We start from the raw sequence: 24,512 nt of genomic DNA, 5'->3' as shown, positions 1-24,512 counted from the left end.
ATAATTTTTTTAAAAGTAAAAAATCTCTCTGGCAGCAGCATTAAGGGTCTGAACAGCCTATGGCAGCGGCATACCCGGGACGCTGCTGGAGGGCTTCTTCCCTCGGAACTGTTTAAGCCATATGTATGAACTTCAGGGTCTCTGAACTATAGCCATATTGGAGATTTCCAGTGGGTTATCAGACTGCCAGTGGGGCTGGGTGAACCAGGAAGAAGTCCTGAGGTCATGGATGGGACCAACAGGTTAGAGGTCTCAGAGAACAGTTTTGTCCCGTAGTACGGAAAATCCAGACAGACCGACCCTTACCCTGGAAAAGCCCCTGTAACACCCTGGAGTACCAAAGATGTACTTCAGAGGGGCAAAGTGTGATATGACAGAGAAGCAGTGTAGTAAGTCTTTGGGAACAAACAGAGACTTGAAGTGTGATATGCTGACTGAAAAGGTAACTGTTGCTGACAAATGGGAGTACTGGCATGCTCTCTTTCTGGTGTCTAACTGGTGCTCTGGGAAAATAAGTTGGAACTCTTTAAAGAGACCAACTGGGGTATCCTTCCATTTGTCCTCCAGATCTACTTGTCCCCTACTCTTTGCCTGTGGAAACTGACCTCTATGAACTCTACCAATGGGCTTCCTTGCCCTCCAATTTCCTGTTGGGTTTGGCCAATGGTGAGACTCTGCCAGAAATCAAAAGCACTCCCATGAGCTGTCCAAATCCCTTAACCAAAGCTCTCAGTTCCTAATAGGAAGCTCTCCTTCAACACAGTCACCCCTGTCTCTGGGTTCCAATAAGTGGTTTTCGGCCCCTTTGACCCTCAGGCCTAGAGATGGCAAAGAGCACCCATTAGTGGTTCTCTGTCTCCACACCAATTCTTGTGGTTCCTCAACACCTTACACCTTTGTACGTCTACCTTTATTCTATTTGAGTAGGCCATCAATTTCATTTTGGGACCCAGACAACAGCTGAAGATATAAATTTATAAATTTTATGGGACATAAATTGACCATTTTGGTAGATAATTTTTCCTTTTGGAACTTCCTTCCAGTATATAAATAAATACTCCACTCTCTACATTCACTCAATTTTTCTTCCACCCAAGATGAAACCCTGAACTGGCTTAAAGCTACCCACATCACTAAATCTCTCCCTTTCCAGTTTTTTATTCTTTCCTTGTCCATGTTCCTACCTTCTTTGTGCTGCCAATATCATCACCTGTTTATTGACTGTGTCTATTCTCAATACATCCACTTTGTTCCCTAGCATCACATTCCCTTCTCTCTTCTGGAATGCTGCTTCCCTGGACTAATGTATCACTAACAAATACCCTTTCCTCCCCCCAGCCCCCAAAATAAACCTAACCATTCAACATCTGTCATTTGTGAAGCTGAGAAGTGCTGGAGAAAAAAAAAATCACACCACGGTGTATGATTTCAGCATAACTTTATAGTGACAACCTCAACTGCGACTGCTCTTATTTTCCAGAATAACTGTCTTAAATCTTCTTCGGCCTCACCCTCCACATCACAGAGATGACAGAAGTCATCAGATGAGGGCTCAATAAACTCTTTGCCATTCCTACCTACAAATGTGTTTACTTATCCCTTCCTCATCACCTTCTATTATAAGATCCTATGCTCAGGACTCCAGCCCCTCCTGCCTTCCTGGAGACCTTGAACTATCCATTATCTCTTCTTTTTCTGTGTCCTTAACCTCTTTCTCTCTACAGAATCCTTCACGGCACACCTTCAAAATAAATAAAGAATAACTTCCAGGGGCGCCTGGCTGGCCCAGTCAGTACAGCATGCGACTCTTGATCTAAGTGTTGTGATTTCAGGCTCCATGTTGGGCACAGAGCCTACGAGAAGAGAAAAGAAGAGAAGAAGAAGAGAAGAGGAGAGGAGAGGAGAGAGGAGAGGAGAGGAGAGGAGAGGAGAGGAGAAGAGGAGAAGAGAAGAAAAGAGAAGAGAAGAGAAGAGAAGAGAAGAGAAGAGAAGAGAAGAGAAGAGAAGAGAAGAGAAGAGAAGAGAAGAGAAGAGAAGAGAAGAGAAGAGAAGAGAAGAGAAGAGAAGAAAAGAGAAGAGAAGAGAAGAGAAGAGGAGAAGAGAAGAGAAAGAAGAGAAGAGAAAGAAGAGAAGAGGAGAAGAGAAGAGAAGAGAAAAAAATCTGTTTCCGTTCAACTTCTCCCTCCAGCTGCTGCTTAACTTTCTCCCCCCTTCACGGTCACTCTTCTTGAGAGAATCCTACTCACGTACTGTCTCCATTTCCTCACATCCTGTCACTCTCCAGTCTGTGNTCAATGGGGAAAAGCTGGAAGCCTTTCCCTTAAGATCAGGAACACGACAAGGATGCCCACTCTCGCCACTATTATTCAACATAGTACTAGAAGTCCTTGCAACAGCAATCAGAAGACAAAAAGGGATCAAAGGTATCCAAATCGGCAAAGAAGAAGTCAAACTGTCTCTCTTTGCAGATGACATGATACTCTATATGGAAAACCCAAAGGAATCCACTCCCAAACTATTAGAAGTTATAGAACAATTCAGTAAGGTGGCAGGATACAAAATCAATGCCCAGAAATCAGTTGCATTTCTATACACGAATAACGAGACTGAAGAAAGAGAAATTAGGGAATCCATCCCATTTACAATAACACCAAAAACCATGCGTTACCTTGGAATTAACTTAACCAGAGACGTAAAGGACCTATATGCTAGAAACTATAGATCACTTTTGAAAGATATTGAGGAAGACATAAAAAGATGGAAAAATATTCCATGCTCATGGATTGGAAGAATTAACATAGTTAAAATGTCCATACTACCCAGAGCAATCTACACTTTCAATGCTATCCCGATCAAAATACCGAGGACATTTTTCAAAGAACTGGAACAAATAGTCCTTAAATTTGTATGGAACCAGAAAAGGCCCCGAATCTCCAAGGAACTGTTGAAAAGGAAAAACAAAGCTGGGGGCATCACAATGCCGGATTTCGAGCTGTACTACAAAGCTGTGATCACAAAGACAGCATGGTACTGGCACAAAAACAGACACATCGACCAATGGAACAGAATAGAGAACCCAGAAATGGACCCTCGGCTCTTTGGGCAACTAATCTTTGATAAAGCAGGAAAAAACATCCGGTGGAAAAAAGACAGTCTCTTCAATAAATGGTGCTGGGAAAATTGGACAGCTACATGCAAAAGAATGAAACTTGACCACTCTCTCACACCATACACAAAAATAAACTCCAAATGGATGAAAGACCTCAATGTGAGACAGGAATCCATCAAAATTCTAGAGGAGAACATAGGCAACAACTTCTATGACATCGGCCAGAGCAACCTTTTTCACGACACATCTCCAAAGGCAAGAGAAATAAAAGATAAAATGAACTTATGGGACTTTATCAGGATAAAGAGCTTCTGCACAGCCAAGGAAACAGTCAAAAAAACTAAGAGACAGCCCACGGAATGGGAGAATATATTTGCAAAGGACACCACAGATAAAGGACTGGTATCCAAGATCTACAAAGAACTTCTCAAACTCAATACACGAGAAACAAATAAACAAATCATAAAATGGGCAGAAGATATGAACAGACACTTTTCCAATGAAGACATACAAATGGCTAACAGACACATGAAAAAATGTTCAAAATCATTAGCCATCAGGGAAATTCAAATCAAAACCACACTGAGATACCACCTTACGCCAGTTAGAATGGCAAAGATAGACAAGGCAAGAAACAACAATTGTTGGAGAGGATGTGGAGAAAGGGGATCCCTCCTACATTGTTGGTGGGAATGCAAGTTGGTACAGCCACTCTGGAAAACAGTGTGGAGGTCCCTTAAAAAGTTAAAAATTGAACTACCCTATGACCCAGCCATTGCACTACTGGGTGTTTACCCCAAAGATACAGACGTAGTAAAGAGAAGGGCCATATGCACCCCAATGTTCATAGCTGCATTGTCCACAATAGCCAAATCATGGAAGGAGCCGAGATGCCCTTCAACAGATGACTGGATTAAGAAGCTGTGGTCCATATATACAATGGAATATTACTCAGCTATCAGAAAGAACGAATTCTCAACATTTGCTGCAACATGGACGGCACTGGAGGAGATAATGCTAAGTGAAATAAGTCAAGCAGAGAAAGACAATTATCATATGATTTCTCTCATCTATGGAACATAAGAACTAGGATGATCGGTAGGGGAAGAAAGGGATAAAGAAAAGGGGGGTAATCAGAAGGGGGAATGAAACATGAGAGACTATGGACTATGAGAAACAAACTGAAGACTTCAGAGGGGAGGGGGTGGGGGAATGGGATAGACTGGTGATGGGTAGTAAGGAGGGCACGTATTGCATGGTGCACTGGGTGTTATACGCAACTAATGAAGCATCAAACTTTACATCGGAATCCAGGGATGTACTGTATGGTGATTAACATAATATAATAATAAAAAAAAGTAAATAAAAAAAAAGAAAATGTGACACACACACACACACACACTACACATATACACAATGGAATATTACTCAGCCATAAAAAAGAATGCGATCTTGCCGTTTACGACAATGAGGACATTATGCTAAGTGAAATAAGTCAGACAAAGACAAATACTATATGATCTCACTTATATGTGAAACCTAAAAAAACAAAACAAAACACTAAGCTCAGAGATACACAGAATAGAAGATTTGGTGGTTGCCAGAGGCGGGGTTGGGGGCACAGGCAAAATGGATGAAGGAAGTCAAAAGGTACAAAATTTAAAACTCTAAAACAAATAAGTCCTGAGGATGTAATGCATTGCATGGCGACCATAACTAACAATGCTGTGTTGCATATTTGAAAATGCTAAGAGAGTGGGTCTTAGAAGTTCTCCTCACAGGGGGAATGAAGCATGAGAGACTGTGGACTCTGGGAAACAAACTGAGGGCCTCAGAGGGGCGGGGGGTGGGGGAATGGGATAGGCTGGTGATGGGTAGTAAGGAGGGCACGTATTGCATGGTGCACTGGGTGTTATACGCAACTAATGAATCATCAAACTACATCAGAAACCAGGGATGTACTGTATGGTGACTAACATAATATAATAAAAAAACATTAAAATAAAAAAAATATTAAAAATTTGCTAAAATAAATTTGGAAGAAAATCAGATAATTTTTATTCAGAAGTTTATAAGAGTGAAAATGGATAATGACAAGAGACAGATGAGTCAAAACCTGGTCCAGAAAGGAATCCTGGCCTATTTATAATGCCAGCATACTTACTAATAAAAGCTTCGAACATTGAAAAAAAAAAAAAAAGAAGTTCTCATCACAAAGAAAAAAATTCTGTAATTCTGTAAGGTGACGGATATTAACTTGACTTCTGGTGATGATCTTTTCACAATCTATACACACATCAAATCACTGTGCTGTACACCTGAAACTCATATAATGCTGTATGTCAATTATATCTCAATAAAAAATAAAATAAGGTGAATGTGGAAAATTGTATTTTTTTCTCAAAATGTCTCTTCATTGAAATATTTGAACCATTTATTTTGTAATTGATATATAATTCACATACCATAAAACTCACCATTTTAAAATATACAAGTCAGTGGTTTTTAGTATATTCACAAGGTTCTGCATCCATCATCACTATCCAGTTCTGGAACAGTCCATCACCCCATACGAAACCCTGTATCCATTGGCATCCACTCCTTATTCACTCCTTGCCCTGGCCCCTGATCTACTCTTTGTCTCCATAGATTTTCCCATTCTGAACATTTAATGAAAATGGAATTGTACAATATGTGGTCCTTTGTGTCTGTAGCATAATGTTTTCAGGGTTTATGCACGTGGTGGCACGGATCAGTACTTCCTTCCCTTTTGTGGCTGAGTAACATTCCATTGTGTGGATGCACGTTTTGTTTGCCCACTTGTTAGTTGATGAGCGTTTGAGTTGTTTCCAATTTTTGGTTATGAATAAAGGTGCCGTGAACAAGTTTATGTACAAGTTTTTGCATAAACATGTGTTTTGAATCAATGTAGTATACACCTGAGAATGGAATTGCTGGATCACGTGGTAACTCTCCGTTTAACTTTTTAAGGAACTGCGAGCTATTTTGCAAAGTAGTTGCACCATTTTACATTCCCACCAACAGTTTCTGAGTGCTCCGACTTCTCCACATCCTCGCCTACACTTGTTATTTTATGTTTTTATTTGTGTGTTCGTTTCATAGGCATCATCCTGATGGGCGTGAAGTGGTCTCTCACCGTGGTTCTGATTTGCGTTTACCTAATGACTGATGAGTTTGGGCATTTTTTATGTGCTTATTGGCCATCTGTATACCTTATTTGGAGACTTGTTTATGCAGAACCTTAGCCCACTTTCTAATTAGGTTATTTGTCATTTTACCGTTGAGTTGCAAGGCCTATTTATATATTTTGGATACTAGAATCTGATCAAATATATGATTTGTAAATATATTTTTTTCATTTTGTGGGTTTTCTTCTCAACTCTCTGATGGTACTCTTTGAAGCACAGTGTTTTTTTTTTTAAAATAGCTTTATTGAAATATAATTGATACACAAAACCTGCACGTATTTAATGTAAACAATTTGTTGAGTTTGGATATATGCACACATTGTGAAACCCATCACCACAGCCAAGGTAACAGACATACCCATCACTTCTGTTTTCTCTCATCTCCCCTAGAACTTCTTTAAAATGGATTTTTATTGTATCAGATTGCGCTTCCATTTCTCTTACCCTCTAGCCCTTATTTAAACCTCTTTGTCTTGTCATTCTACATTCTGGAAGGTTTCCTGTTTTACTTTGCAGGCTTCTATTTTGTGCTTTTATTTATTTCTTTAAATGCGATCACGAAGGGTTTGGCTGATTAGGTGGCTGGTATGGGCTCATTCTGTGGTTGTGAGGTTCTCTTTCTACATCTGGCCTCTCACGCGGCTGGCAGGGCTACTGGGGGCTCTGTGTGAGTGGGCAGGGCATGGAGACTGGCAGGCTTAACCCTGGAGTACAGGGGCATGGAGCAGAGGCAGGCGAGCTGCTCTCCCCACCCTGCTCCCATCTGCCAATAGCTAAAATTCGGAGGACTTTACTTAGAGTATGGTGGATTTTAGCCTGTTTGCCTCCTAGTGTAGAAATGGGTCTTTTGGTGACTATCAGCGTTACATAGCAACAAAGACTTAAGTATTCATCGTACGTTCTGAATTTTCATCCTCAAAACCTAAAATACCATCACGGTCAAAGGCCCCAAAGCCATCATCAGTGCTGGAACTGGGAAGTCTTTCCATCATGGGCATTTTTCTGCATTAGAAATGGAGCCATCCTTCTCCTCCAGCTGCCCCTCTACGGCCCCGTTCCGCAGTCTCATGTGAACAAGTGGAATAACAAAATTTACTCCGTATGCCTGTGTTGTGAGAGTAAGATGTCAGTCTGTAATGTCAGAGAAATAATTAAAACTCTCTCTCTCAGTTGGCATGTCTAGGGCTTGTGTTTCTAAGAAGGGATCTTGAAGGACACAGTTGTTTTCCCGAATGTTTTGCTCATCTGCCACGAGAGGGCAGCATCGTCACTATTGTCTTTTTGAGCTTTGGGAACTGTAGTCCGCAGCCCTCTGCTGGCCTCTATCTGGGCACTTCTTGAGAGCGCCACCTTCCAGCTCCAAGAGGGAGGCTCTGGGTGCAGGGTCGTTGGAGGATATGTTTGGGGGGATGGGCAGTAGGGAGGGAGGATGCATCATATAGGCTGGTAAAGATATGTTTAATTTTAAAGGTTTGAGTTGAGAGGAGGAAGATGGATATACATACTTAGCCCACCTGCTTGAGTAAATCTCAATATAATTTTAAACATAAGATGGATTTTTGCTTATTATTATGTTTTGCTAGATAGCAAAAACTAGCTAGCATACTTTAACCCCCTCTGTTTTGGATTCACTGGGACATAATAAATTGCCTTCTTTTTCTATCCCTCTTCTTTACCCACTCTAACCTGGAAGGAGAGGTGGGGTTTCTAGTAGTGTGAGGTTCCCCCCTTGGGAAATCAACATTGTCAATTTTAATGACCTTCTCACCCCCATGAGCCTTCGGGGTAGATCTTCGAAGAACAGATGGACAGTGGGACTCAGTTGAAGGAAAGAGTGCCTAACTTGAAAGAAGAGGCTTTCTCAAGCCTGGCTAGTTTAGCAAGAATTTTTTGTTAGGATGGCAGATGTGGTTTACTTTCTTATGGGTAGGCCAAGTATAAGAACAATTAAGATTTATCACTTTGAAAAATATAATGAACACTTGGAGGGTCCTTCATCTACAAAATTACAGCAAATTCAAAAACATATATATTTTTGAACATGTTGGAGTCTTTCAAATGTCACTCTTTTCTTCCTTTTGTTCTTACTTCCTTCCTGTTCTCAAAATACAGGGAGATGACTTAGGAGATACACCATATTGCATGCACAAGAGGATATGAACCTGAGCTGGCCTGTTGGTAATAGGATTACAGTGGACAAAAAGTAGGTGGGAAGAATGTGGGGGTTGAGATCTGCAGGGCTTGGTGACTGTTGAAGTGAAGGGGCTAAGAGAGAACAATGTAGGTTAGCACTCAAGTTAGCTGTCACTTGACTCTTGCATCTGATACCAAAATGGTGATGACATTAATAGGATTTAGACATCAAGGAGTCAGGAAAGCTGTCTTGAGTGGAGAGTGAGAGAAAATATGAAGAGTTCATTTTTAGACACATGGAATGGGATGTCTTATAGGCATTTGGAAATAGGAGTATGACATTCAGTTGGATGGCCAGATATGAGGCTATTGTTTGGGACTCATCAGAATTTGGGAACATGACTGCTGTCATCAAGAGAAACTTGAGGAGAGAGAATATTGGGTCAAGGATGGAAATCTGGGATATATTACCGTCGATGGTGTGGAAAAGTCTGTAAAAGGGACCGAGATTATTAAGCTGCATTATAAAAGAGAACAAGGGGAGAGTAGTATCATTGTTTCCAAGACAATTGAGACATTTCAGAGAGAATTCATGGTCGATTAAGAAGTTCATTTGACATGATGAGTAACAGGTGATGTATGGAATTGTTGAATCACTATATTATACACCTAATACACGCTATATTGTACAACTAATATAACACTGTGTTAACTGGAATTAAAACAAGAGCTTCAAATAAATAAAGATAAAAAGAAAAATAAAATAAAGTTTTAAAAAAGTTTTTTTAAAAAGAATTCATGGTCAATCATGCCATATGCGTGGACTGTTCTAGTGACATAATGAATTGAGAGGGTCTATTAGATTTCACAACATGAAGGTCTCCTTCGTCACCTTTAGAGGAGCGAATCTAGTAGAATATTGAGGGTGGAAGCCAAAACCAATGGGCTGAACAATGAATGGGGATGGAGAAAGAACCAATACACACTGATTTAGGCTGGCTTATAATATAACGATAAGTATTGCCTACTTCTGGTTCTGCCTGCTTCTCCAGATTCACTTCCTTGCACCAAGATTTTTTTTTTCCTGGAATGCCCATCTATTTTTCTCCTTTCTCCATATTAGACATAAGCTTGAGGTGAAATGCCATGGATTTTTTTTTAAACCACTTTATCCTGAAGACCTGGCTCAGTACCTTGGTCATAGCAGGGGCCCATTAACTCCTGGATGAATGGATGAATGAACGCATGGAGGGATGCCTCTAGAGTGAAGCCCTACATCTGGAAGCAGTAGGGTAGAACTATTTTATTTGGAAGATTCTGGTCTGGGATATGACTAGATAGGAGGAAAACGTGGAATTCTGGACAAGGTGGAGTCAGGTGCTAGCACCAAGAAAGGGTAAGGAGGGGCGTCCTGGGTGGCTCAGTTGTTAAGCACCTACCTTCAGCTCAGGTCATGATCTCAGGGTCCTGGGATCGAGCCCCGAGTCAGACTCCCTGCTCGGGGAGAGCCTGCTTCTCCCTCTCCCACTCTCTGTGCTTTTGTTCCCTCACTCGCTGTCTCTCTCTCTCTCTCTGTCTGTCAAATAAATAAAATCTTAAAAAAAAAAAGGGTCAGGAAGAGAGAACACTAGCATTTAATGAAGCTGGTTCCATCATATAGACTTCAGCAACAAGAAGAACCTTGCAAAAGGCGACACGGTTGCAGAGCTCTGAACCCATCTGAATCAAGACCGTACTTGTGAGGTTACAATATCAGGAACCAAAGTTTCCCCTAAGTTATATAGCCACAAAACAGAAACAGAAAAGCAGGATATAATCAGGAAGGCTGGAGCATGTAGATGCTTGAAGAAATGGGTGCACAGCAAGGTAGGGCTGGGTTTTCAGCTAGAGGTGGCTCTCTAGGTATTAATGGCCACAAAATCTGCCAAGTCGATCTGATAGCCATGAGCCAGCCATGGGGGAGACAGCCTTCTACTGAACCTAGCACACAGAGGCTGCTGTGTAAACCAGGTCAATTCTTCTTAAGTCCACAGCGAGGAGCTGCAGACTCCCTGCTCACGGAAAGCAAGCATCCTTCTTACCCTATAAGCATGTTGTCCAACATAATCCTAAGAGTGCTTATTGGGTTATTTCTCATCCTAGCTAATGTTCACTGAAGCTCTCTGGGTGGCAGGTACTGTGCTAAGTACCTCACATGAAACATCTACTATTGTCTTCACAGCAACCCCTAAGTTGGGTACCAATGCTGTTATAATACCACAGAAGTGAAGGCTGAGGCTCGTAACTTAGCCAACATCACACAGCAAGGATGTGACCAAGATACAACTTGAACTCCTATCTGCCTAATTCTAAAGTCTGCATTCCTAACTACCGAGTTTCCATGGGACGTGGGTGAAAGGCATTGATTCACATTTCTGTAGCATCCAGCCATCTCCATAATGAAGGTGAATGGGGCAGATTTACTACCATCTTTGCATTGGTGACTCGTCCTTTTTCTATTACTCTGGAGGACCAAACTCTTTCTCTTTACCTTTGTTGATACCTCTAGTGCACTTCTTAGTGGTCTTGGAGTCATTCTGTCCCTTCAGGGTGACTTTGTAAATATTAATTCTGATGCCTGGGTTTTTATGAACTGTTGTTCCTTTTGAGGACCCCTCCTGCCATCACCCTTCATGGCGAAATGTGTCCTACCTCCCTGGCAAATTCTCAGAACAGATGGCTGGTGTTCTGTCTAGAAGGAGCTTTGTTTTGATGTCGTGTCCACCCTAGCAGCACATAGTGACCAAATCCACATGTCACCCAGCCCAGGGCTTGCAGATACGGCGGGGAAAGTGATTTCCCCTGGCTGGAGGGGTGAAGGGGAAATGCACATAGAGAAGTGAGTGAGGGCTAACGCTTTGAATTGGCATTTCTGAAAATCCACTTCTTGGTAAGCCATGCAATTAATCAGCATACTTAAAATATTGCAGCTATTGTTCCTGCTATGAGCTGTTGTACCCATTTCATTACCAGTGTGATTTTTTGTTTTTTTGCTTTGTTTTCTTTTCACTTCTTTCAACAGGATGCGAAGGACTGAAAAAACTTGACCTGACGGTAAATTTCATTGGAGAGCTGAGCAGCATTAAAACCCTTCAGCACAACATCCACCTGAAGGAGCTCTTTCTCATGGGTAACCCGTGTGCTGACTTTGACGGCTACAGGCAGTTCGTGGTGGCAACTCTTCAACAATTAAAGGTATGCTTATTTTAATGATGCAGAAATCTTGGAGAAATGAAAACAAGTGACTGCCATAATGCCTGTTTATTCCCAGCATTGTCAGGGAATGTGTGGTTTTAGAGAATGGAATATTCCAGAAAATCGAAACTAATTCTTCGATTTACTGAAACTTTAAAGTGTTTTAATAGCCTTAATAAACTTTTGAAAAATAAAGTAAATACATTTCTCCTTTCTTGTTCAGAACACAACAGAGCTTAGCTGAGCTATTTCTTGACGAACGCAAATCATAGTCATGGAGGGCATTCATCATTGTTAATAGCAAACGAAAAGCTTAGAGTTTTTGAGATGATGACAGCTATATACCTTTGTATTACATTGTCTTAAACTACTGTGCTTTTGTAATAATTTTTTTTCATTGCTTTCTTTTAACTCATTCTCTGTGTTCGTGGTTCTCAGACTTTGCTATGCTTTGGAATACTTGGGTGGTGTTTGCTGGGCCACACCCCAGAGTTTCGGATTCATAGGTCTGATGTGGAACCCAGGATTTCCCATTTCTAATAAATTCTCGGATAGCACTGATGCTGCTGGCCCAGGAACCTCATTTGAGAGCCTTTGCTCTATGTGCTAGCCTGTTATGCTGTATCTCCCCTCACCTAATGTTTTTGAAACCTGGGGAAAAACAGATGGTTTCTAGAGAAATCATATACCTGATTATATTCAACTAGTAATGTTAATTTTCATGTAATTCCAAGAGTTTCTGACCTGTCTGCAGCCCCATGTTTCTGTAAGAAAATGCAGGGATGCATTGGCTTCGTGGTAAGCCTTTTGTTTTATTCTCAGAGGACGTTTGCTTTTAGACTGCTGTGTTCTGCATAGTCGAGATTGCTCGATTTATGGAACACGTTTCTTCTAATGTAAAAAATTTTTTTTGATTAAGAGAATGAGTGACTCAGGTAATTGAATCTGGAATATATATTTAGAATAAAATGATAAATTAGCTCAAGTATAACTTAAGGTGATCATCATTATACAATGACGTGCTAAAAAAATGAACTGATGAGAACCAGAATATCATAGAAATGGATCCTGCGGCAAACCGCTATGAGCCACTTCCCTGAAAGGGAGCGGGAGGCCCTGCCATTGCCGTGCATTCAGCCTAGAAGCCATGACAGCTGTCGGCCTGGTGCCTGAGACCTGCAACCCATATGAGTCCTTGTATCCAAAGCATACTGTAAATTATTTTTCCAAATATCAACATTATAATTTTTTTAAAGATTTTATTTATTCGACAGAGATAGAGACAGCCAGCGAGAGAGGGAACACAAGCAGGGGGAGTGGGAGAGGAAGAAGCGGGGTCTTAGCTGAGGAGCCTGACGTGGGGCTCGATCCCATAACGCCAGGATCACGCCCTGAGCCGAAGGCAGACGCTTAACCGCTGTGCCACCCAGGCGCCCCTATAATTTTGATTTATAATTTTACTGATCCTGATAATTTTTTAAGTTTATATTTTACCCAGTCTTTTTTTTTTTTAAGATTTTATTTATTTATTCGACAGAGATAGAGACAGCCAGGGAGAGAGGGAACACAAGCAGGGGGAGTGGGAGAGGAAGAAGCAGGCTCTTAGCTGAGGAGCCTGATGTGGGGCTCGATCCCATAACGCCGGGATCAGGCCCTGAGCCGAAGGCAGAGGCTTAACCGCTGTGCCACCCAGGCGCCCCATATTTTACCCAATCTTTGTGTGTTTTTCCTTTTGTATTAGTTTCCTATTAGTGGTAATGAATTGCCATAAATGTAGTGGCTTAAAACAACACAAATTTGTGCTCTTACCATTCTGGAGTCAGAAGTCTAAAATTAAGGTGTTGGCAGGGCCCTGTTCCTTCTGCCGCCCTCAGGGGAGAATTCATTTCCCTGCATTTTGAACTTCCAGAAGCGCCTGCTTTTTTGAGCTGGTAGCCGCTACCTTTATCCACAAAGCCAGCAGTGTAGCCTCTTCTAATCTCTCCCTGATTCTGACCCTGACACTTCGCCTTCTTCTTTCCCTTATAAGGACCCCTGTGGTCACACTGGGCCCATCAGGATAATTATTCTAATACTTCGGCTCAGAAAATCACTATAAAACACCAGGTATAAACAGTAACCATAACAGTTAACAGTGTAGTGTGTGCATCTCGCTGTTGAGGGTAGAATGTGGGCCCATTTGTATTAGGACCCAACTTTGTGTCACATACAAGGCCCTTTTTTGTAAAGAGCATTTGTAAAGTCATTGTTACTCTTTGGAGCTGTAGTTTGACTTGAAGCTTTGGCATTCTTTATATAGTGAGCAGTTGTAAAATCAATATATTTTGAGAGTTTGTCATTAATAATGGGTTTCAACAGAAGACCTACTTGTTATTTTACCAGTGAAGATACTTTGTAACTCTGTTAATTGTATGAAATAAACATTGATTTTGGTCAAAGTTTCTGGTATTTCCCATTAATTACTTTGCTTTTAATTCCATACCACCATGGTGCATTACTTAGTATTTCTAAATTCACAATATTCCAATCAAAGTCAACTTGGGGCTGATTGAAATTGTGACTTTTGAATAATTGCACCATGTTGGTTGTTTTTTATTCAAGTGGTTGGACGGTAAAGAAATAGAGCGATCAGAAAGGATTCAGGCATTGCAGAACTTTCCAGTAATTGAACAACAAATCGGAGAGCAAGAGAAAGCTTACTGTCTCAAAAGAGCCAAAGACAAGGAAGAGGCTCAGAGGAACCTGCGAGAAGAGGAGGAAAATGAAGCCAAAGGCAGAAATTACCCAGGCTTTGAGGGACAGAGGTAGGCAGACGTCAGTGCTACTCTACGCACAAATTACAAGAGCTTACTTTCCACTTAACTTTGGTTAAATGCCGCAAACCATTTTCACTTCCCAAAGTGTTCACAGTATCCTATTTCAGGTGGTTGATTTGAAGAATAAAATGTGATGTGACTTTTGGAGGCAAGAGTAGGAACATCTCATTGTTTGGGTCACTTATCTGTAGCTTTCCTCCCTTAGGAAAAAAATGCCTTTCCAAGCTAGCAAATTTAATTTGCATCTGAAATTATCCTCAGACAAATCTCTGTAAGATTCACAGGAAAGATGAATTAGCAGGTGTACTTTGATTTATAATAGTGGGGATATTTTAGAAAAGTTAAATTTAAATCACGTTATTATAAATCACATAATTTTGATTGCATCATAAAATATTCTGTTTTGTGAATTATATAATGAATACATTTTAATGTGATTAATAAGTCTCTAAATTGTTCTTTTTTATGAGTATGAATTTTTCACGCTTGTTTATTTTAAGTGAATTGCAGCTATAGTTAGTTGATTGGATTCCATATAGTGAAAGCTTTAAATATTTTGAAAACAGAATCTCTTAATCTTAGAAAATAATAATTATATAATATTTGAGACATACGTGTTTTAAAAATCAATAGACACTGTAGTTCGACCCAGATTTAATAAATATCAGTAGTCTGCATGTTTGCTTTGGATCTCTTTAAAAATAAGAAATAAAATATCCCTGAGCATCTATCCCAATTCTCTTTTCATCTTCTGTGGGTCCGCCATCCTCAAAGTTAAGTGCATGTTTGGTATATGTGATCCCATCCATGTTTTAAGTATATTTATGATGTAATTATGCCTCCTTGAACAAGAGTGGCTATGTGTATTTTTTTTTTTAGCACAAACGTTGTCTTTCTACAACTTTGCTTTTCATTCAATGTAATATTTTTGAGATTTTTGCATAAAGACAGGTAGAGCTAGTTCATTCGTTCTAACTGGGGAATAACATTCCGTTGGATGAATAAATCACAATTTATCCCAGAGGTGATGTTCAAAATATCTAACAGCTGGTGACTCATTGGCCCCAACAGATCAGGATTCGATCAGGATGTGCACTGGCTCTCACAGCCTGCACGGCCCTCCTGGTGGATGCTAGCTGGAGATCAGCCCCGGTGTAGCCACCCCTCATTGGATGGTCATTTAGATCATTTCCCTGCTTTCATTTTCTTCGGAATGTTGCACATGTCTCCTCACGCAGGTTTGAAACTTTCTGTAGAGTGTTCAACAGAGACATTGTCACATCATCAATTAGGAACATTTTTCCCACTTTATATTCATTGCCCAGTTTTCTAAACAGCATTAATGTATACTCCTATATCAACAGTGTAGGAGAGTTTCTGATCTTGCCAACACTAGATAATTTGGTATTTTTAAAACATGGACCAATCAAGTTGGTTGTTCAATACCACCTGATATTTTATTTAATTTGCATTCCTAGAATTACTAGTGAGTTGCCGTATCTTAAATATCTGCTTCTATTTTTATTGGCTATTCATATTTCTTCTCTTCAGGTCCTCTCCTATTTTAAATAAGTTGTGTAAGTTTTTTTTTTCTTATTGATTTATAGTTCTTTTATATCCTAGGTGCAAATTCCTTACCGGTTATGTGCTTTGCAAATAGCGTCTTCCAGCCTTGGACTTACTCTTTAATTTTATAAGTGCTTCTGCTTTATGCAATTCAAAAATAGTAATGTAGTTAAGTTTATTTTTGTACTGAGACCAAAGTCTCATTTATGAAATTTTTCATTATTCCAGTGTCCTATCTGTCTGTGGGGAATTCACCTTTGCCTACAGTGTGGGGTAGGGTAACAGTCATTTCCCATAGGGGTAGCCAATTGTCCTCACCATTATTGAGATGCTATTCTTCGGATCTGTAACACCACCCTTCCCATATCCCCTCTACTCGTGTACTCATGGGTCCATTTCTGGGCTCCATAGACTGCTTCATGGATGAACCTTCGCATGGTTTTAATAGCTGTAGATTTATGGTAAATCTTGATATTCGGTAGGAGGTGTTCCCATTTTTCAAATTTATCTCAGCTGTTCTTAGCTTTTTACTTTTCTGTAAGAAGTTTAGAATCTGCTATTCAAATTCCCTAAAAATCCCTAGTGTAATTTTGATTGAAATTGCATTTAATTTATATGTTAATTAGGGAAAGTTGACATCTTCATGACTTTGATGCTTTCCTTGCCCAACTTTGGAATAGCTTTCTCTATTTATTTAGACCTTCTTCTGAGTCCTTCAATAAGGTTTTGTAATTTTCTCCATAGAGGTTTTACACCATCTTTTATTAGATTTATTTCTAAGTATCTTGTAGAATGGGATTTTTAAAATACTCTTGTAATTGGTTCTTGCTGTTGTATAAAGAGACGAAGGATTTCTGTATACTGATACTGTATTAAGTAATCTTGCTGACTTTTTTTTTTTAAGATTTTATTTGTTTATTTGAGAGAGAGACAGCCAGCGAGAGAGGGAACACAAGCAGGGGGAGTGGGAGAGGAAGAAGCAGGCTCCCAGCGGAGGAGCCTGATGTGGGGTTTGATCCTAGAACGCCGGGATCACACCCTGAGCCAAAGGCAGCTGCTTAACGACTACGCCACTCAGGCGCCCCTCTTGCTGTCCCTTTTAAAAAGGTGCTGTAGATGATCCTGTGTTTTCTATATAGAAGAACACATTCTTATTTTTATAAACGGCAACTTTAAAAATTTTTCCAATCCTTATGCCTCTGCTTTTTTATTTTCTTTATGGTGCCTGCTAAGGCCTCCAGTATAGAGTAGAATAACCACAGTAAGAGTGAGAATCTGTCTAGTTCTGACTGTAAAAAGAATGTTTCCAATTTCTCATCATAAGTAAGGTGTTTGCTGTGGGATTTTGCTAGAGTTAAGTAGGTTTCTTTTGATTCCAAATTGATGAAGAGCTTTTATCGTCACAGATACTGGATCTTAGAAATGCTTTTTTGCATCTATTGAGATAGCCATGTTTGTCTATTAATGTTTGAATCACATTAATAGATTTTCCAATATTAAGCCATCCTTGAATTTCCACAATAAATTCACTTTGCCCTTGGCATATTTTTAATGGATTTCTGCATTCATTTTGCTAATATTTTATTTATAATATTTAAGCCTATGTTCATAAGTGAGTTTATGCTATAATATTCTTCATTGTATTTTCCCCAGTGTTTTACATCAAAGTTATACTAGGCACATAAAATGGGTGGGGGATCATTTCTTCTTGGTTTATATAAGTTTACAAATGTTTAAAATGATCTGTTGCTTGCGTTGAGTAGAAGCATACAGTTGGGTTCCTTGTAGGTTTCTACTTGCTTCCACACAGGACTGACTGGCTGGTCCTTCAGCCATTGTTCCTTTGACTGCATTCCGCCTATTTGAACAGAAACCCAGACATTCTGGAGGAAGATTGTCGAGATAGTGAATCATTGACTTAGTCAGAGAGGAGTAGGGAGCTACTCCCCTTTCAAGACTGCAAGAAGAAACACCATAAAGATGCCAGGGCTGCAAGAAGGGGAGACAAGCATCTCATCCCTTGACTAGATCTGAAGCCTGCTTCCAGCCTTGAGAATTGAAGAGATGAGGTGTGCCCTGGAATAGCCTAGAGCAGACAGGTCAGGAAAGTGGGCATTAATGGAATCAGCTGATACTTCAAGCATCTGTCATGGCAAGGATTTGTGAATATCCCATGGGCCACGTACATGTGGTAGAAGGAACTACACCTGAGCTGTCTTTGAAGGGCTGCTGCCCAAGAGAGTGGTGGCGATAAGAGACCGTGGGGTGGCTTGTCAGTGGCAGAAGCTGAGGAGTTGTCACACACAACCAGCTGGGTAGTATGTTGATCACTCTGACAGAGGACGATGAACTTGGAAGGCTCTTGTAATGTCTCTAAGAACCAATAAACGTGCTCACAAGAGAAAGCCAGTAACTGGGCATCAGCCTTAGAGAGGGAGCCGGAAACCAAGGTCTAACGGCATCGGTCTCAGAAGAGGTGTTTGCCTCCTTCTCCCCATCCTTTGTCCCAGGCCCAAATTTCTGAAGTCGGGGGGGACCTGAAGAAGCCAGTGAGGTGGGAAACAGAGGAAAGGAGTAGAAGAGAGGTTGGAGTAGCCCATGCCCCTCTCCCCACGCACAACGCGGTCAGGAGCTGGAAGAGGGGAGGAGGGTTTGGAAAGGGAGGAGAAGGGCTTCAGTTTGGATATAAGTTAAGTTTTATTTAAACTGGAGGCCTTTAATACCTTTAGCTGAGCTGGGACTGTTCTTAAGAGGGACTGTCAGGCTGTGGGATGTGCGCACGAGTGGGAAGAGAGTTCTGAGAGCACAGCTTTGAAGGAAGTGCCTGAAGAGCACATTGTTTGTTCACATCCTAATGAGCTTTCTGCTTCATCACCCAGCTGTGTGCATTTTTGCTTTTGGAGACTTAAGTTATGTAGCTGATATTTCTATAGTTTTTCTTAAGTGCAATTATTTTTATGTTTATTATTATTTTTTTTACATTGCAAAAGATAAAAGTGAACCAAGTAGGCACTTGCCAGCAAAAACAAATTCTATTAACTGAAAAAGGAGCCAATTATTTCAGTGATGATTACCTAGAATGTTGGAGAATATTATAGATCCCCTTAATAGATCGTCTTTTCAACACCATAAAGAACTGTGGCTATATGGCAAAGCATTCATTTTCAGCAATTTGCATGATTTTGCTTATTAAACTATCTAGTTACACTTTGTAATATGTAACAAAGTGTAAGCAGAATCTTACTCTGTGTTCTGTTTATACTGTTTAAATTTCACATTCTAGTGTTTTTGGTCTATCCCATCAAAAAGCATCTTATTTGAAGGTCAACTAAATGAGCCTTTGGTATCATCTCATTTCTGTACCAACAATAAAATGTAACATTTAATGAATACTTACTGTTTGCCGTACTTGGTGCTGAAGGCTTTGTGTGGATTTTTTCATGTAATGTCATTTTGAAATAGGGCATATGTTGCAGGGAGAGGTGAGGGGAGAGAAGCTCCTAGTGTTTACTGTTTGAATGGTGTCATTTTTCCTCTGCTAGAATAGCATCTCCTGAAAATACCGTCATTGTCTGTGCCTGGCACCTGGGAGATGCTCAATAAATATTTCTTGAATCCACACTGAATGAATGTCGAATACCCCATATGCCCATTTGATGTCATATAGAGGCATCATTTAACTTTCTGACAGTCCACAAAACATGAATAAAAAAGAGAGCACAGCACTGTTACCATCTAAAGCTATGACATCAGAAGTTATCCGTAAAAGGCCATACCATGGAAGATCTCATATATCCCACTAGAGAATTTTGGACATAGAGGATCATTAAAGAACCTGGACATAATCTGATCTAACTTGCCTGTTGGAAAGATTCCTCTGGGACCAGTGTGGAGGATGGAACTGAGGAGTGCCAGAATGGAGGTGGGGTGATTGGGAAGGCTCAGTGCTCCCTGAGTTTGTCTGATCATCAGAGCCTCTTGCAAAATATTGTAGAACACAGATTCCTGGGCCCAAGCCCACATCTACTGAGTCGACTTTCTGGTGGGAGCCCAGGCATCCGTGCTCTTCATAAGGCTCACTAGGTGACTCACATCAGCCAGGCCTGGGAGCCCTTCCGTGTGATCACTGCAGTGTGCCCGTGTTGGATGATGAGGGCCTGCCCCAGCTGGGGCAGTACTTTCGTCCACCTTGGCTTACATAGGCTCTCTTTCAGAGATGTTTCGTCATTGAAAGGTAAGAAGATAACCTAAGAAAAATGTGTAAGAGATTTAAGAGGCAGCATTGAGCACGAAACTCAGTGACACCCAGTGTTGGTCTTACACGCTCTGAATCTATTCGTTCTTTCCAAGCCCATTTTCAGTAGAGAGCAAAGAGCACGTCCAGGCACCAGAAGGACAAGAAGGGGAATGCAACCAAAAGAAGTTCAAGGGCAGCGAAGATGACCTGGAATTCTGGAACAAGCCCTCTTTGTTTACTCCTGAATCTCGATTGGAAACACTTAGGCATATGGAAAAACAACGGAAAGACCAAGAAAAATTAAGGTATTTCATTTTTTCCTATCATTGAGAGAGAGGCAGCACTCTCCTAGGGATTCTGTTTTCATGATCGCACATGACTTTACTCCTTATCTGCGTTCAGTCTTTGCCAGCCATCACACATGGGCTTTGCTACTCCTAAGTTCAGCTTCCTGTTGCACTGTATCCTCTAACGTTTGTTCATATCAGACTCCCTTCTTTAGGATGTCATGAATGATGGCATTTCAGGTAGTTTTGTTTGGATGTCTTTAATTTTTTAACAACTTTCAGTGAATCAAATGCAAGTATGGCCCGGGTTAGAGATACTGATTAGCACGCCACCAAGAAAAAGGGTACTTTGTGGGTTGAATAAGTTCCTTTGTGTCTCATAATTTGCAAAATTAGAAATTAGCTTCACTAAGTATTATATTTTCCTAATACAACTCTCTTGGACATTCCATAGTATGCTTTCACTTCTGAATTGTTTAGATGTAATTTGATGATTTGTTAGAAGCTAGAATGCTTAAACTGTTCTTCTCAGAGAGCCTTTTTAAAAGCTGAGCTTTGTGTCATTTCATGTCATTGCTCAGGTCTAGTATGTAAAATGTACCACCTATGGAAATCTAATTCCTGTGCTCGGGAATGGGATCATTTAGTGCTGATATACCGCTGTCTGCATGGCAGTTACAAGAGGGAAGTACAGTTCTTTCCCTGTGGTTATCGACTGAAAGCAGGAACCTAAAAGATTTAAAAAGACTATTAGCAATTGTGGCTGCTTTCATGCCATTTTATTCATTAGCTAGCTGATAGGGAGGTACCAAAATGAGAATTGAATTTTACTGAAAATGCTTGTTTGTAAAATGTGGTAGTCTGTACACAAAGGGGCCACCCCGTGCTTTGGGGAGGGCACTGGAATAGCATCCGAAAATGTGGGCTTACCTGTGGACTGTGCCACTTACTGTCTGTGTGATGCTGGCAAATACCTAACTTCTCATCTGTTTCCTCATCTGCCAAACAGGGAATCTCGTCCCTGCCTTTCCTCCCCTGCTATGTTGTTAAGACAATCATCTGAGCCAATGTGTGAAAGTACTTTGCAGACTTAAACTTCTGAAATGGAAATTCGAAATATTTTTATATAATAACTATTGTCTTTCCGATATATGTGTACATAGATAAAATTATATATATAATACAACATATTGTGTAATATACATTGTGTTGAGCCTGAAACCAGGAAACATTTTTTTCTCTCCCTAACAGCCTAAAATAAAGTACAGCTGAATTGGGTAGAAGTCCAAGTCACTCCATGGAGTATGCTGTAGTGTACCCAGTCCCATGGGGCCCTGAGATGTTTGCCTGTCCTGGATGTCCCTTAATTGTCCTGGGTCATGGAGAATAATGCAGTACATGGACATGTTAACTTATTGGATCTGGGGACCCAGTTTAAGATGCAGAAAAATGTGCATAAATTTACATTTTAAAATAAAGTTAACTGATTCAAAATCCGTATTAAAAGAATGGAAATCCAAGGCAAAGAATTGCCTACAGATCCATCTTCTAAACACATTTCTCCATCTGGTCTTCAAGAGCTTGTCCATATATGCCTTTTTAAGTTTGTATTTATCTTCAGTAATGTTTAAATAGCTAGAACATACATTCTACACTTTCCTTTCATGCTATCCCATGAATCTTTCCTCTCTGCACCATTTCTTTTCCTCCTGTCTTTACCCCTTTAGGTAATGAGTGTTAACAGGCTGGGGTCAGTCCCACCAGAACTTTCTCCACCCTCTACAATCGTATAAATCATCTCTGCAAATGTATGATTTGGGATCTTTAAAAAAAAAACAAAACTGGACTTATACTTTATGTATTTGTGCTCACTAAATACATCATCAACATTTTCTATCATTTTTTAGACCAGTAGGTAAAGAGCAAACACATTTTTTAACAACCACGAAGTATGTCATAGCATGAATATACCACAGGGGAGCCAATGACTCCCCCACTGATGGACAGGCATCATCGTTCCGGGGTTTTGCTGTTACTAAGACTGTGGTAGACACCCTTTTACGTAGATTCTTATGTACTGCTGTTTTTATTTCAACAGAATAAAATCGACCTGGCATTTTAAAAATGATCATTTTAACTAAAGCGGAGGCTATAAACACAAATGGAGAACTGACAGTTATCTGGGTAAATCATGCATAGAATAGACTAATTTAACATAACATAATAAAAAATTATTATTAAAAAATTACATATATTTAAGGTATACAACAACAAAAATAAATAAATATTCATGGATATTTCATGAAAAGGAGGGATTCCCCCCCATTCGAATTATTTGCCAAATTGTCTTGGTCATATTGTTGCTTTACAGCTCTAGATACAAATCATACAGAAATCTGGCTTGATTTGTCAAGTCCCAGCATAGCATTCAAAGAGTGGGCTTCATAGCAGTGAATTGTTGATGTATTCCCAGATACCTGATCAATGTTTCTTGAACTGTTTCACAAAAATATTCCTTTTACATTCTCTTTGTTTATTTCTCTCTTTCCCCATTGCCCCTTGTCCCCATCCACCTCCAACCTTAAGTGAAAAGAAGAAGAAAGTGAAACCACCCAGGATTTTGATCACTAAAGATGGGAAAGCCTTGAATGTAAATGATCCCAAGTACGTGAGGCCAAAGAGATACTCCGCAGAAGCAGAACGTATGGTGGTGGTCGTTAGGATGGTTTTCGTGTACAGGTTTGCTCTGTGGAGAACAGATCTAACTGCTCTTAACAGGCCCGATGAGCCTAATAAGAATGTCGTCGTGTGCATATTTGAAAACAGAGCATCTAGGATGTTTTCAAGTACATAATGTTATATTTCATTTTCACGGCATTCAGAACATGATCTTGGCATATGGAAATCCCAGTTATTTACGTGTCCCCTGAAACTTTGGACCGATACAGTTTTCCGCCTGAAAATTCCAAGTGCATCATTGTTATGCTTATGAACAAGGTGGTGGAGAATACTGGTACCTCTCCCATGTGTCTGTCTACTCTACACTCTGGGACACATCTACAAAGCACTGGAGGGCCACCTCCAGAATCTTCCCCCCAAGTGTCCCACTGGGCACCATCCCCTGTGCTCCAACAATCACCCGGCCCATGAAGACCAAGTATCAGTTCATCTCCTGGTTTTCTGCCTGCCCCCTGCCCCTCAGAGTCTCCCCTTCTGCTACTCCGCTGTGGTTTTATGGTTCGTCACAGAGATTCACCCTTGACATGAATCTTCAGCTCTCTTGTCCTTCTTTCCTTCCCTCATGTTCGTTCTCACATCCTCATCTCAACCTCATTTAAATTGAACATGCATTCCTGGACTTGCCCTCATGCCTGCCTGGACTCTGCTTGCTGGTCTTACTGGAAATTTACTACCCTGGATCCAAGCAGACTTCCAGCAATCATACTATATTCTGTTCGGTAATTCACCCTCCAATCTCCTGTAGGCTGCTTTTACCCCTTTTGATCCCTTCTTACTTCCATTCTGTGGTCCCAACTCAGGACCCTGTTTCTTACTCCATAGAGAAAACAGAAGCAATTAGAAGTTTCTTCATCCAATTTATCAGCGTCCCGGGACCTATAGCACGTATTCTCCATTCTCCCACTGCAGTGGGTGGACTTCCTCTCCTGAGTCACTCTCTCTGCGGGCATACTGAGCCCACCCCTTCCTGTCAAGGACTTGCTTCTGCAATGAGCCTTTCTCTTCTGTATCATTTCTCTCCCTCCTACTAGATCCAGCTCATCAGTGTACAGACATTGTGATATCACCCACCTTAAAAAACAAGAAAGCTCCCTTTCTCTAGTTCTCCTAGCAGCTACAGTCCTAGTTCTCTGTCCCCTCTTAGGAGCCAAAGTTCCCCATGAAGATGCTGGACTCAGTCAA

General features: G+C 40.6%; 1 protein-coding gene across 3 annotated transcripts in view; it reads left to right on the top strand.

The window, feature by feature from the left end:
• The window catches only part of LRRC6 (leucine rich repeat containing 6), an 81,147-nt gene that overhangs the window by 15,779 nt on the left and 40,856 nt on the right, over positions 1–24,512 (top strand). For 2 of the 3 annotated variants that reach the window (XM_011222909.3, XM_034668630.1), the window contains 4 exons: positions 11,513–11,685; positions 14,287–14,489; positions 20,418–20,609; positions 23,178–23,255. In XM_011222909.3, coding sequence (XP_011221211.1) covers positions 11,513–11,685; positions 14,287–14,489; positions 20,418–20,609; positions 23,178–23,255 — 646 coding nt within the window. The remainder of the gene's footprint in view (positions 1–11,512; positions 11,686–14,286; positions 14,490–20,417; positions 20,610–23,177; positions 23,256–24,512) is intronic. The other variant, XM_011222910.3, reaches the window with a different exon arrangement.

The sequence above is a fragment of the Ailuropoda melanoleuca genome, chromosome 9, assembly GCF_002007445.2.
Source record: "Ailuropoda melanoleuca isolate Jingjing chromosome 9, ASM200744v2, whole genome shotgun sequence".
Taxonomy (NCBI): Eukaryota; Metazoa; Chordata; class Mammalia; order Carnivora; family Ursidae; genus Ailuropoda; species Ailuropoda melanoleuca.
Note: the sequence above shows the minus strand (reverse complement) of the source record. Positions and strands in the feature narration are given on the sequence as shown.